Source organism: Stegodyphus dumicola, chromosome 6 (genome assembly GCF_044657685.1).
Source record: "Stegodyphus dumicola isolate Sdum_Otavi_A_Nest chromosome 6, ASM4465768v1".
Taxonomy (NCBI): Eukaryota; Metazoa; Arthropoda; class Arachnida; order Araneae; family Eresidae; genus Stegodyphus; species Stegodyphus dumicola.
The window spans coordinates 106666125-106682283 of record NC_140773.1 but is presented as its reverse complement, the minus strand read 5'-3'; the positions used below and the strand labels follow the sequence as shown (position 1 = coordinate 106682283).

The following is a 16159-nucleotide window of genomic DNA, read 5'->3' as shown; positions in this document are numbered from 1 at the left end:
ATTTCAGGCTTTTATTGAAAACTTTGATAAGTTTGACAATAATTTATTTAGACAATTTTCTCAGTTAAATTTCGAATAGCTATTCAAATGCTCTTTGACGTAATGCTCTAGCTCAAATAAGTATAGTTTACCCTATATGTTATTTCTCCCGCCTTCTTAGCATGCCTTCGTGGTGTAGTGGTCAGCCCGCTCGGCGCGTATTCGAGAGACCCGTGGTTCGACTCCCGGCGAAGGCTTTGCGCATTTTTCATCTTTCCGGCTTCGAAATTACCTAAAGTCTCTACAGTGGTGCTCTAACTAAAAAATTTGTGGATGATGATTCTCCACCCCCACGATTTGGCGATTGGATCTCCTAATCCCCATTCAACATTAAAATTTGCTCATTTTTTAACGTTGCTCATTTTTCATCGCTCTGGCTTCGAAATTATCTAATATGTCTACAACCCAAGTTACGGTTATATTTTTTTAATTTATTATTTTTGTTTATAAGTGTTTCTTACTTGACATTTTGAGTAAATCTTTCAATATTATTTCTTCCATGAGTGATTTCAAAATATTATAAAGTAATTGATTTTATACATGTTAACACCTAGCATGTATTAGTTATGTAATAATTTATTCTACTATTAATTTGTATGTGAAACTTATATATTGATAATCAGAATACTATATAATGATAATCATAATACTGATGAAATAATTTCCATTTGCTCTTTTTTCAGGGATTATTTCCGTCATTGTTGGCGGTGCAGTGGCCATAGTAGACCTCTTGTTTCCAAACAAGTTCACAACTATTTTAGAAGTTGACTATGACATGCCGTACAGGTAAATTCAAGACCTTTACCGAAACTTACTTCTTTTAGTTTGCAGAAAAGTGGAAAACAACAGTAGTTTCTATCAGCTAACTGCATAGTTACGATGAAAATAGCCTTTATCTCTTTCGAGGATGAAATGCAAAGTTATTCTGTTTGAAGGTTCTAATATCGAGAATAGCAACCAATGAGGGATTGTGTAAATATTACTGAGGCCTGTAGAAGCATTTAAAAATTTTATTTTTATGAATGATCAGATAACTAGATTCTTATCTGTAAAGGTAATGTGTTACATGTTACTTTTGGCGCTTACATAAGGTGTCCCAGAAAAAAATGCTACGACGATACGTAGCATACTCATGGGATTAGAATATACAGTGCCGTTGGAATGATTTCGGTACAACGCTGTATTTAAGAGATATACGATTTCAGAATACCATTATGTCATTTCCGGCCAAGATACCGTGATATACACAGACCTGAATATTCTGCATGATCTGTCTCATAGTAAGTACTATGGCCAACAATCGCGGGCCAATGACATCAGTACAAGTAAAGTTACATCGTTGAAGTATGGAATGTTTATAAAATGGTATTTTCCCTTCCTTTTCGTGTGCTTTCGTGGTGCAGCTAGAAGCATTTCTGGCTCGTATTCGGAAGGTCCAGAACTCGAATCCCGGTGAGAACACTGCGGAATTCTTTAGATTTAAGACTTCGAAAAAAAATTATAAGGACTCTACAGGTTGCGCCCTAACTGAAAGGTAGTGGACGATAATTCGTCACCACCAGAATTTGTCGATTGGGTCCCTAATTCCCAGTTCTTCTTTAAAAGGGGGACTATATAACATATTTCCTCCCTCCTTTCCACATGCCTTCGCTGTGTAACTGGAAACACGCTCGACATGTATTCGGGATGTCCGAATTTGGAATCCCGCAGAAGGCATTGTGGATTTCTTCAGTTTCCTGACATCAGAAAATTCTACAAGACTCTACATTTGTTACATTTACAAAATAAAAAATAAATTTTAAAAAATGTAAAACTGAGTTGTGTCGAAGGCAAAGGAAATGCATGTGATGAGTTTCTGTGTGGTGTTTAAGGCCTCCTACATGTTAATTTATTTACATTGTCCAGTAAGATGAATGCGTTTCAGGTGTGACGATCTATGGACAGACAAAACATCATCGAGAATGAATCATAAATATCCAGTGCTTAGGCTGGTCGGAAATGACGTAATGGCATTTTAAAGTCGTATAGCCTGCAAATAAAGTGAGGTATGCTAAGCATTCGAAAAGTATATTGTTTCTTCTGACTGTACGCATGTAAAATTTTCTTCTGCTATGTAATATTCTCACTGTATGCCTAAAATGATATCCTATTCGTTATTTTTTTTTAATTTAGGTTTTGGTTGTGTAATTTATTTTTATGTTTAATTTATCTTTCTGCGTAGTTTATTTTTTAAATATATTAAACAGTAAAAAAAAAAAACAGAATGAATAATTCTAATGCGAAAACAAAATATCTTAAGAAAGCTTGGAATACGTAGGAATGCCATAATTCTATCGAGCTTCAGTTTGTGAAACAACAGATAAATCATTGTTGGTTCGAGTCGTCCCTCTGAAACCCAGATATAAGTAGTACTTTCATTTTACTTGTAGGATACTCAAGGATACTAATACTTGTAGGATATAAAAAGATTGTACTAACCTCTATAGTCTGAAAAAAAGGATCCTTCACATTTGTCACCAGATTATTCCTGTAATCATCAAATGTGTATTATTAAAAAGAAAATATCGAGTGAATCTGTTTATGGTACACAAGTGGGATCATTTTGAACAGGCTCTATAAATCTGATGTGATGCCAAATTCACTAGATATCCTTTTACGCTCTAAAATTTTTAATGACATTGTGACATTGACAAAAATAGTTTTAAGGTGTGTAGATTTTTCTGTACAAAATGCAGATGAAACCAAATTACTAATCTTTTTCATATCCAAACGGTACTTACTTTCTGGTTGACCTTTGTAAATATCTAAGCTTTTACTTCTACAGAAACGTCCTAGATAATTTATTTTAAAAACTTTTAATATTTCAATTTTGCATATATTTCATTTTTATCACTCAGTTAGTTTCTATTTATTTTTATTATGTCTTTTACGCTTCCGCTTTCTACAATTTTAATTTTTTTCTGTTGAATTTCCTCTTTTTTTTTTTACCCTTATGTTATTCCTTCCTTTTATATTTATTTCTGTTTGCCGCTTCAAATTATATGTATGCATTTATATATTTAATTTAATGAGAATTTTCGGCTGATCTTTGGAATATGGTAACTGGTAGTTTGGCGACATTTGGGAAGCGATAAAGGTTACTACCTAGGACTTTGGTAATAATGTGAGAAGTACTCACTTCCGATTACGCATTATTTTGTGTGAGGGAAATGAGAGATCATGAGATATGTCATGGGACATTAATGGACGAATTACAGTTCTTTAATCGGAAAAGGGGGGAAATCTCGAAAAATTCTGGAAATTTTGTATTTAGCTTTATTTTATGTTGTGTGAAACAGGGTATACGTTTGAGTGGAAGTAAACGTGCATTGAAATAATATAAATATTTGACACTAAGTATTTGTAACCATTTGTAATGTTAGCGGTATGAATTCGTTGGTGACGTTTATGATATAATAGATAATTTAGAGGTAAACGTTTTTGGATATTTTATTTATTTTATACGTGGAAATGTTCATCTTTGGAAAGGGTATATACTTTTTCGCGATCAGGTAATTTCATATATGTTCTTTTTACCGGATTTAAAGATTCAGAAAATTGTCATGCATTTTCGTGAAATTTTTCTAATTTATGAGAAAAAAGCAGTGTACATGGATATAGTGAAGAGTGTGCGCAATGCCATTTTTGTGCAATTCTGGGATGTTTTTTTAAGTAAAAAAAAATCGATGTGTACATGGTTTAGTGATATTTTAATTAAATGATAGTTATTTTGTGAATTTTATGTTTGTAGGAATTTTGTATACGTTTCAGTTGAAGTAAACGTGCATGGAAATAATTTAAATATTTGACACTAAGTATTTGTAACCATTTGTAATGTTAGCGGTATGAATTCGTTGGTGACGTTTATGATATAATAGATAATTTAGAGGTAAACGTTTTTGGATATTTTATTTATTTTATACGTGGAAATGTTCATCTTTGGAAAGGGTATATACTTTTTCGCGATCAGGTAATTTCATATATGTTCTTTTTCCCGGGTTTAAAGATTCACAAAATTTTCATGTATTTTCGTGAAATTTTTCTAATTTATGAGGAAAAAGCAGTGTACATGGATATAGTGAAGAGTGTGCGCAATGCCATTTTTGTGCAATTCTGGGATGTTTTTTTTTAAGTAAAAATAAGTCGACGTGTACATGGTTTATGTGTATGTGCTATTCTGAAAAACGCGCAAGGAGTTTGCGATTGTGCACTTTTTCCCGATTTTGCAGTTAATATTTGTCATGATTAAGCAGTTTTGTTACATAAAATTTCTAGCATAAGTGTAATTCGGCTAGTAGATTGTTGGAAAAAGTGTTCAGTAAATAAAAAGAAAAGAAACATGTCTTTACTTCGTGAAGACAAAATGGCGGCGAAAAAGAGAAAATAGAGGGTTGCTGTAGCAGAGTTAATCGCCAAATTTTCGCCAAAAAATCGCCAAGTTACCATAATCCAAAGATCAACCGAATTTTTTAGATAATTAAGTTTCTTTTGGCTTTACTAACTTGTTCAATGATTAGCTCAGAAATAAAGTTATAATTGAATTTTTCGTATCACCACACACCTGCAGGAAATTCTATAAGAAATGTATAACAGTACAGTTTATAAGGTATTTCTCCCACTTCTCTAGCGTACCTTCGTGGTGTAACGGTAGCACGCTGGGCCGGTATTCCAGAGGTCCGTGGTTCGATTCCCGGCGAAGGCGGTTGCATATTTTTCATCTCTCTGGCTTCTAAAAAATCCTAATGTCTCTACAAGTATAGCTTTTATGATCGTTTCTTTTTTCAACTTCACTGCATTTTAGTTCACTGTGATAATTACATTATTCTTCTAGCATATCGCTAATTAAATATAGCTATCAACGCATTATTTAGTAACAGGTTATTTTGAGATAATTCCCTCTAGTTTTTAAAAGCTATATATATATTAAGGCACAATAACACGCCGAATAAATACTAATTCAGAAGTCAAACAACAAAAATCAGCGTTATACCTACAAAATTTGACTAGTTTCGATGGTTCGGTAAAACCATCGAAACTAGTCAAATTTTGTAGGTAATAACGCTGATTTTTGTTGTTTGACTTCTGAATTAGTATATATATATACTATACTATATCAGCGTGATCGTGAGTGTTATGAACAGTGGATCTGTGGTGTAAAGAAATGCAGCAATACTTTCGATTTATATTGCTCAGAGTAAACTGTTATTATCCCTTGAAGCAGAGTTATATATCAGTTACTAAACGTTACAAAATATTGAATAAGTACTCATTTTTATTGCTTATACATACGCATAATTATATTTCAGTCAAGATTTTTCTATAGCTTTTGTAAAAAAAAGCAATAAATTCTATGTTGGAAAGTCGAAATATTCTGCATCCCATGACAAATTTAGCAGTCCTTTTAGTTAAATTACTATGTAGAAAAGGAAAGCAATAATTGAATAGGGGTCGCTTATATCTGTTTCTCTCTGTTAATGTTCTAATAATTCTCTTCTCAAATGCCAAATTAACTCCTTTTTTTGTTTGTGAAAGTCTCTTTCCAAGACTTCAGAGAAACTTCTTATTTTCCTTCTGATCAGTTTATGCATTTTAACGCTTCTTCTAAAGCAAAGAAAAGATTTCATAGTTTTCGTAAGGTTGATTGAATGATGCATTTAAAACTGATACAAAAGAAAAATTTTTCAGGTACTTTGTGTCCCATCCGGAACCCTTGAAAAAACAACAGTGTTCACAAGCCAACAGCTCTGCGTCTGCACAAACGTCATCTACTAATACATCCCAGAAAGGATTTGAAAATAACGCTTACGAAACTGACGAAGAAGACTACAGCACCATTGTGAATGGAAAGAGGGCTGTTAGCCTCAGAAATTTTGGAAAATTTGCCCAAAAAGAAGGTCTTAAGAAAAATCCTCTGTCTTCTTTCATCCAACCCAAGTAAGTTAATGATCATTATGCTATGCTTCAATTCCGGTGTTAACCTAAGTTCTATAAGATCTGTAAAAACATTTTGATCGATTATTTTTAAATTTCTCTTGAACGCTCCACTGGTTTGTTAAAAATAATGTATTAAATAAATTATCAGTATTTTATTTGCATAATGTGCCTGTTCAGTAACACTTTTTATGTATGGAAACAAGATACTTTTTCATACCTGAAAAAGTAAATGTTGTAAGTAAAGAACAAGTAATTGATGTTAACTACTTGAAAAATCTCCCAAAAAATTTAATAGTGGTTCTGCTGGTGTATATATACTTTTTCTCTTCTTTTAATTTCTGAAATTGCAAAAAAATTAAAACATTGAAGATATTCCTTGTATGTCATTTTGTTAGGAAACAGCTAATAAATCAAGCCGGTTATTCGGAGATTCCTTATTTAACTTCGGACGCAGGCATGGTGAACATTTCAAGGTTTCCAGCTCCTCAACTTTTTCAATAGTACAGTTTACTAAAATAATGTTTCTCAACCACTGTTCCCTGAAACCCTAGTTATATGTATACGATAATGTAATGATGAATAGACTAGTCATATGCAAATATATGTAAAATGTTTATTGAGGAGATCCTGAGATATGGAAGTCGTTTTAAAGTTTCCGCAAAAGTAAAAAGAATGGGGAATCTTATACTAAAGCATGGTTTTGTGGCCTTTCATTGATGGATTTAAAAGGTCTTTCAGTTTTGGAATAAAATAAATGAATAAAAGAAATCACTTTGAAAATTGGGCTAAATATTTTACTAGAAAGTCGTAGTATGGTTATATTGCTGGCTGAAGATCTAAAATATCTCTTATCAAGTCTAATTATTATTTTATCATTATTAGTCTTATGGGGTAGCGGTTAAAATACGAAAGATTTGTTCTTACTTAATACAACTCCAAAAATGTTACAGTGACTTTATATATTCTGGTTTATTGTTTTGAGTAGACATTTTTATTAGTCCAAAGGAGCTTTGTCCCTGAAAGACTATTGTTTTCGTTTTGCGATTTTGCGTTGAATCACTATAAATGTCCGTTTCACTTTTCAAACTGTTGCCACCAAATGTTAGAGTTCTGCATTATGTTTGAAGAAATTAAATAATGAAAAATCTGCATAAATGTATTTATATTTCTTGCATTGTGATAAAACAACGGTATCTAGAGCCATCGAATTTTGAACGACGTAATCTTCCTACGAATATGTGTATGTGGAAGATCAAATTTGAAATTCGGAATTTGTTTTATGATCGATTTCATATTTTGTAAAACTTTAATGAATTTTTGAGTAACAAACTCAACGATTTAAAGGCGAACAATGGCAACACTCTACGGCAGGAAAAACCTTTTTATTTTTAGCGCGCAGAACTGTGTATTGGAAATCCTAAAGATATGCTCATAAAAATTATTTTGCGACATTGCTATTGAACTTAATTTTATGGTTTAAGAGTAAAGAACGGGATATTTAATAAATAAAGGTAACACACAAAACGTTGAAAAAACGCCCCTTTGGACGTAATTTAAATTCTGAAATCTTTCAGTTTTTTTTTTTTTTTTTTTTTTTTTTTTTTGTTTTGTTTAGCTTTGTTATTATTATTTCTTATTAACGCATGCATAACCAGGAATTCATTTCTATGAAAAAGAGGAGTAGTTTTCAAGTTTAAACACTATATCCCTCTGTAATACTAATGTTAAATCTTTAGCATTACAAACTTATAACTTGTAATGCTAAAATAATAAGTTCAAATAATATATGCTTAATAAATAAAATTCTAATAGCAATATTTCTACTGGGGTGCTCTGTGGCGCGTTAGATTCAGTCAGTTAGCAATGAAGCTGGTACAAATCCTAAATTTCCTCGAATTCGAATCTGAATCTTGAAAGGTTCTCGAATATTTATTGTTAAAAGTTATAATCAAGTCCAAATCTGAAATCTGCAATTAATGAAAACAAATTTAGAATACGTTTTTTTAAATACGTCCCTATTTATTAAAAAGATAAAATGAAATTTATTTTGTAAATGAAATTTGGGGAACGAAATAAGTAATTAAAATCCTTGCATCTTCATATTCATTTTGTTAATATAAATCCATAAAATATCTGTTAACACCAATTCAAATATTTTCAATTTTTCCATTGTTTATTGCAATGCAACACTAGAGAGCAGATGACTATTTCAAGAGTTCAGCCAGATAGCACATTAAACATGAAGCACTAAATTCTCCGCAGAAAAATTAACGACGTGACATTCAAAGCCGCCACTACTTGATATTGATAATGCAAATGAAGCTGAGAATAGGAAAAGTAGAGTAGATTTTTTTAATGTAACTTTTATGCGATATCAATAAAATTAAACAAATTTGTTAACTGTAAAATGTACAAAGATTATTTAGGTAAGGATCTGAAAGGTTTAAATGATGATAAGAGCACAAAGAGTTTTTTAAACTGAATCTTTTTCAATATTCGAAGGATCCCGGAATTGGATATCCCATTCCTATTCTAAACTTTTATCATTAATTTCAAAAAAATTCCAAAAAGGACTCTAAATTTTGGTAGAAATTTTTATTTAACTTTATTGATATCATTCAGTTAAATGCATTCGTGTCTAAAAGTTAATTTCCAAGAAAAAAGAAATATTTTTTCATTTCGGATATTACAAATCATTATGTTAAGTCCTGATCAAAACGTTTCTGTTAGAGGGCCATAAGAAATTACCACTAATGTTTAACAGCTCTCATATCGCTATATGAGGATACCAATATGCATCTGGTGAATTACTAATAAGCATACAAGTCTGAAACGTATTTTGATTGTAAGAAAACTAGATCGACTTCTGCAATGCTTTTCGTCTAGCTACAAGGCTACATTTCCTTTAAAACAGTGAAAATTCAGTATCCACGAGCCTACATGTTTGTGGTCACTCGATATTTCATCAACTTTTCTAATTAACCTACTTGCAAATTTTAAACTCTGTACGTCCTTCAAGGTCTTCCATCATCGCCTTCCTCTTTCCTCTGAAAACAAATCAAAGCGCCTGGATATTATATTAGCTGAGGACATCAACGAAGCATGAACTGCGATTAATACTTAACCGTATCCCTTACACATTAATTTTTCCTGTCTATGCAAATAAATTCTCTCTATTTTTCTTTTGTACAGGCAGATTTATGATACTTGTCATGCTTGGGTGATATAATAAAGCGGGAATGTTCCTTCCTATTCTACGTATTTTGAACCTTGGGATGCTGTTTCGAAATCAATAAACCATTGTTTACTTTTCGTTACATTAACTCGCTTTTCGAAGGAGGTCAGGGATGCCCTTCGAAGCGAATGACCTTCGAATGGCCGGAAAATGACCTCTTGCGAGAGTGATAACGTCTTTAAGATGTGATGTTATCTGAACAGACCTCCGCAATAGTTGTTAGATTTACGGGTTCTGAAATGTTCGTAAAAGGTGCTTGTGTTTCAATTATAATGGGTGTCAACTTGGAAAGAAAGTATGATTGCTTTGTAAAATTAAATTTCATTACTTTAAAAATTCATATTTTAAAATGATTAGTTATTCCTAGCTGAAGAACATTCGGAATACTCAATTCTTGCGAATATCGAAAACGATTCGAGAGTCGAAAACTCGAATCATCTCATTTGTTATAAAAAACCTGCATTAAGCCATGGCAGCCTGTACATCAACACAAGCATCCGGTGGTTCAGTTGTAGAATGCTCGCCTACCACGCGGACGTCCAGGGCTCGATTGCCGGCAGATGCACCATTGTAAGGAATCTGCATTAAACTGTGGCGGCCCGTACAGGAACACAAAGCATCTAGTGGTTCATTTTCATTTACCATTTATTATCGTTATGTACATATTTACATTTATCCTATTATTAGGTGCACCAACCTTCACAGAACTTATACTGCCTAATCAACCGATACTTCGTTTCTGCCTTACATGTAATCAGTTCTGCTGCCAAGCAGCGTCCTCTAAATTCTCTCTTTCCAACACTTATTTTGTCGTTCGAATCTTTAGTATCATTAAACTTTTGAATTCAAAAGTGTAGAAATATCAGTCTTATTGGCATCCCATAGTAGCGATCATTTGCAACGTGGGCAGTCCTATTATGCTAAATGCCTACAAACCGAAACAGCCAGAATTTTTGAGTAATTAACATATAAAGTCTCGCATGTTTTGCTATCATAAACTAAGCTTGATATTCAAAAATTGTTTAAGGAATTATCTCTAAGACTTAAGGTACGACAGAAGTCAGGAGAAGATGTAAAGGACCCTTTATTAATTCAGATAAAGCTCACAAATGGCACCAAGTCGTGCTTACAAAACCCAATACTTTTGGCCTAACTCAAAAAGTAATGATTAACTTAAAATTAAATGAAGTTAATTTAGCCTAACGGCGTCACAGGTTACTTGTCGCGCAAGCCGGCTGTGACTCGTAAAAGTTGGCCTAAACAAGCCTAATGGCAAGAATAGCTCAATGCCACAGAAGTCTAATTGCTAGGAAATCAAAAGTAGCAGCGTAGCCTTTAAGTAAGCAGGACACGCTCTGAATTCACCTTCCAAAAACCTTCCCTTACACCAACTTCATTCTACCTCATTTTAGTATACGTGCGATAGGTTATTTGTATTCTAGCAAGAAAGAGTGAGTTGAAGGAAAGCAAGAGCCATAGGAAAGGCTGCTTCAGAATAAAATAACTATTAAGTAAATTAAATGAATTCCCACAAATGCACTGCGCTTTTTCTAATGTTCTCGAATCATCTGAACAATTTTAAACATAGGTAACCTACTACTGCTAAATCCTGGATATTCCTAACATTTCTGCTATGCTATGTAAAACCTGCGTCTTGCACAAGACTCTAGTTTTCAAAGTTGAATTGCTTAGCACCGATTGATGACTTATGAATGGTTAACTGGAATCTGAACTCTCAGTCAAAAGTTTCTTCTCATATTATTTGCCAATACAGAAAAGGAACTCCAAGATTTCATAATTTCAGTTTAATTTCATTCATCTTTCTAATAAATATAGGTAAATTTTTAAAAATATTTTTGTTAAATTTCATTTTTCGTTGCACGCATATTTCAAATTTTCTTAACTGTTAAAATCTTAACACTGAGTAAAAATGTTCGTCTTCTCATTTCGGTCTGGAGCATTCGAGAGATTCACGAACTTTTTAAGATTCGGGTTCTAAAACATTAAGGTCCCACTTCTAGATTTCTCGAAACTTCTTGATAAGAATTTTTTCACTAATTTTTTCATCAAGACGATAAGGGGAAAATATATTCAGAATTCGTGTATGTAATCTAAATTGGGACTTCAGTTGCAATTTTAAACTGGCCTTCTAAGCTGCTATTTTAGTATCATTATTCCAAGCTCCTTGCTTTATTGGCATATTTATTTAATGATTTCGCCAGGTATTATTTACGCCTCATTTCATACAATCGCCTCTATTCTATATTATAGGTTTAATGGGAGACTTCTAACATCTGCTCCATTTTCGAAAATAAAGGCATACAGCAATTATTACTGTTATTGCGGTCTTAAAAAGGATTTGATAACTTTAAGAATCTGCTTATTGAATTTTCTGTATATATGTTTAAAATGCAAGATTTAAATGCGAAATGCATAATCTTAATTAATACAACAGCAAAAGGGAATAAAATAATTATAAGTTTTAAAGAAAAGTATGTTTACTTCAGGTAAGAGATTTACTAAATAGTTTTAAAACATTTCTTTGATAATTAGTTAATAAAGTAAGTATTAGAAGAAAGAAATTACTTCAAGAGTTTAATAAATTAATTTGCTGAATGAGAATTCACTGTTACAGTCCTCAGAACCAGATTTATACTTGATAAGGCCCTAAGCTATTTGAGATATGGGGCCCTTCATAAGTATGTTATAATATATTTTTTTAAATATTTATACTACATTTTAATTTTTTTTGGGGGGGGGCTCCCAAGAAAGTGGGGGCCCTAAGCTATAGCTTGTGTAGCTTATACGTAAATCCGACCTTGATAATCCTATGCAATTATATAAATTGTATTTATGAAAATTCGATTTAATTTCATAAATTGCATAAATATTTGAAATAATTTAAATTTTATAAAGTTTAATGTTTTAAAAGCCTTAAATATAAACTTATTATTTATATTATTTTTATGCCGCCCAGACAGTATAGTGGATAATGGAGCCTACTGCGGTACCGAAGGTATAGGGTTCGAATTCCGAAGAAGGCATAGCTTTAACTGTCTATCCCTTCATAAGAGGTAACGGTTGCCCACCTATTAGGTGCTTCCACACTAAAGTGGCCACCACTTCCGGCCTGAGTAGCGCCCAAGCCTAAGTCGGTTAAGTACCTCGTACCTCCCAATGAAAGAAAGTACTTCGTTTCATTAATTAAATATTAAAAATCATTATTTAAAATATCGTATTGTTTTCATATCGTATTGAATAAACGACCAAAACATAACTATCTATCCGATATGATGCTGAACCTCTGCGTCTTGCCAGACACTCTTGCCTGGTGAAGCATCGGACACCTCAATATATCTAAAGAAGTTCTTGTGATTTCTGGTACCAAGCGATTTCCAATAGATCATTTAATTCTTGAAATTGTGTATTGAATCTTCAGTGAGTTGTGAGTGTATATGAGTGAAGTTCAGAAATTCTCTTTTGTGTTCCCTGAGCCTTTATTTTGAAGATTATGCATAGTGTCGTTAGCATTTCCTGAGAGGAATTCTGATGCAATGAAAAGAAATATGAAATAATTAATTAACATTATATTCAGCAGTGGTACTTGAACAGAAAACAGACATTGGAACATTGAAAACTTTGGCACATGAACCAAAGTGCCCAGTTGCTTCCAAAGTAGCTATGCCAAAGTGCTTCCAAATTACGTGAACATAACTGACAATCTCCCATCTCATAATAAAATATTAGAGTCGTTGAGTTCAAGTTACATTCTACCAATCCTTCAAACACAAATTTGGATTCTGATATGCTCACTAAAACGCATTCGGTGCAAGACTTACAGCAAGAACTCTCTCAATGACCGCTGGCTACGCAGCACCATTTTCGATGCGTACGTCGTGCATATTATCACACACTAATGCAGTTATTAACATTTGCAAGTTATCAACCAACTATGCTATAACATTCCATATAGCGGCTGATAGCAACTTCTATTTTCCTTGTAGTTTGGATTAGTTTTACGTCTATTATGTTTTTTGAAAATAATAATGATGTGTGATTGACTTCCATTTCCAAATCTTTTTCTTGAAAAACTTTGGCTTGAAAAGATTAATCACAAAATTCAGAACTTTGACGATAATTATTCGGATTTTGTAATATTTCTTAAATCCTTGCCTTTTTCTTCAGTAAAAGAAGAGTAACACTGATTAGCGGGTTACACATGCTTTCATGAACATGATATACGTTATCGTTTGCCTGTAGTTGCTTCCATTTGTATTTTGTAGAACTTTTGTTACAAAAACATTTTATAAATGGAAATCTTTTTCTTTTTCTTTCTGTTGTGAGATTTTAAATGTTCTTAACATGTATTTCATGTAAGTTTTTACTTATTTCAGGAGGATACACAGCTTTACCACTGATGCATACCGACCATCTACTTCCAAAGACGTGAACATCGACATTTCTGCTGCTGCTATGTGGTGAAGCTTGTTCTAATAAGGAAATATACGGACGTGCCTAAGCAACGTACTGTAAAACGTTAGTGTAAATCTGTCAAAGGATCCATGGATCCCATTAACTCTACAAGTTCCTCGTGCAAGCCATTTTGTCACTGTATTCTTGTTGTACCAATTACGAAAATGAATGTAAACGTGCAGGTTACTGATAAAGAAATGTTAAAGAAGAAAGCCATATGACTTTATTCGCAATGTTCCTTAGTCAATGTTCATGATGAAATGGATAAATATTTTGCAACAGTAATTTAATATTTTATATCGGTTTATAAACTGCAATCTTCTATGAACGTCACCAATATCTTCACCACGTTTTTCGTAAGTGGAAAAATATTTCAATGGTGTTCTGACTCAGGCATGGGAAATTCGTGACAAATCTTTACAAAAATAAGAAGCAGGAAAACATCTGTCCATTTATGTGCTGCGTTCTTGCTTTCTTTGTCGTAGTGAAGGCGGATTGAGGGATAATATGGGAAATGTAAACTGCAAATAGTTAACCAATCCTGACTGAGTTCCTCTTATAAAGTTTGAAATAGGTGTGTTTCATTAAATTATTTGGAGATTTGAAGAAGTTTAATATGGAAAACGCATGCATCGTGACTGACCTTTTGGTATGCTTTTATGTAAAATTTACTGCCATTTAATTCGATCTGTGTGATATCTTCTAAGAAAGTTCGCCATATTTAATTGAATGAATTTTGTTATTTGTGTTTTAAAATTCAGGCCATAGTAAAGGTAACATTTTCAACGGGTAATAATGTGTGTAAAATGATTTTGGCCCATAAATCTACACTGAGAGATTTTGACTAGATACGTTTTTGCCAAAATCGTCGCAAGACTTGCAAGAGTGACCATTTGTAATGATTATTTGTGAGGTATGGATGTTTAAATTAATATTACTTTGCATGTACATAATTTTAGATAAAGAAATGTAACCATGGTCATATCATTGTACATATTTATTTATCGATGTCTAAGAGTGGAATGAATATTATGAAACTCGAGGTTTGTTTTTGTACACATTATAAAAGTGCAATGTTCTGTTAAACTGAATGCGTAATTGTTTTAGAAATAAATAAATAATTTAAGTCACGAAATTGTGCTGATTATTTTACTATGATTTCAATGCAATCTGAAACACATAAACATCCATTAGTATGGGTTCATGTAAAAATAATTATTATATTACGAACAGTATTCAATTTTATAAAACAGAACTTAATTCTTCTGAGTGAAAACTTAAAGATTTAAATGACAATATTTTATTAATATATAAAAAATATAAATAATCTTAGGTTTTAACACTACTAGAACTTCCTGATCACTACATTGATCGAGAAGGTTATTTCCATTTCGGAGGACCAAGTAAATCACGTACTGGGAAAGGCACAGATACTTGTGATAGTAAGTGTTTATGTGTAATGTGTGCATTGAATTCAACAGTAGGGAAAGCTTCTTAAGATATTACTGGAGGAGGAAGAATAGTACTATGTACTCAAATTCTATTCGTTGGAGTCTTTTTGCCAATATTTGCATGAAACTGAACGAATACGTCACCACTGACGCTCGAGACAAGAAAACTTATGAGAATGACAGTTATCAACAATAGACTTGCCTCTGACTCCATATGATTACCCATGAATATTACTTTTTATTCATCATAATTAATACGTTTCAGTTATTCTTCAGTCTAATGGGGAAGGACAGTTCTACTGGGCCGATTGACGAAATTCAATTTGCATTTTTTATGTTTCAAAAGCGCGACTTAGGATATATTAGATTTATATATTGCATTCCTCTAACATAAGTATTTTGATGCAGAAATCGGACTTTTTCTGGCGCACTTTTTTCAGATTGCGCTAAGTGTAGTTCTTTTGGCGAAATTCTTCAATTTATAGTAATTATTTACCTTTCTCTTTCTACACTGTGCACAAGCCGAAAAAAATGTTGCATCGTTCATTCTTTCAAATAATTTTAACAAAGCGCGTAAATTTTAACCATCGGCCGAGAAGAACGGGAGATATAGAACTGTGCCATTTTGTTGGGAGGGGGATTGGGGTAAACTCAGTTTTAAAAAGCACGATTAAAAACTTTCTAGAAAATTTAATAGTATTTCTTTCTAAAACTGGATTCTTAAAAAGGTTCTTAAAAAATGTGTGATTATCATGTACGTAACCAGTATATTTTAGTACTAAATTTCGGCTTCGTATAGACAGTCAGGCAACTTATCACCCTGTTTAAAACTTCCAGTGAAATAACACTGCTGAGAAGAAGATTTAAACCAGGGGTTCTCAACCGGTGGTGCGCAAGAGAAAAATAAGTGGTACGTAAAACGAAGCAAAGTATTTTTGCCTATTAAATTCAAAAATTAAAACCCCAACATCCTAATTGAGTTTTTTTC

At 32.6% G+C, this 16159-nt stretch overlaps 1 protein-coding gene across 2 annotated transcripts in view; it reads left to right on the top strand.

The window, feature by feature from the left end:
* Positions 1–14855, top strand: part of LOC118192424 (dual oxidase maturation factor 1-like) — a 293294-nt gene extending 278439 nt beyond the window's left edge. For both annotated transcript variants that reach the window (XM_085818777.1, XM_085818776.1), the window contains exons 8-10: positions 723–825; positions 5764–6012; positions 13642–14855. In XM_085818777.1, the coding sequence (XP_085674903.1) occupies positions 723–825; positions 5764–6012; positions 13642–13729 (440 nt within the window). In that variant the 3' untranslated portion in view covers positions 13730–14855. The remainder of the gene's footprint in view (positions 1–722; positions 826–5763; positions 6013–13641) is intronic.
* The last annotated feature ends 1304 nt before the right edge of the window (positions 14856–16159 follow it).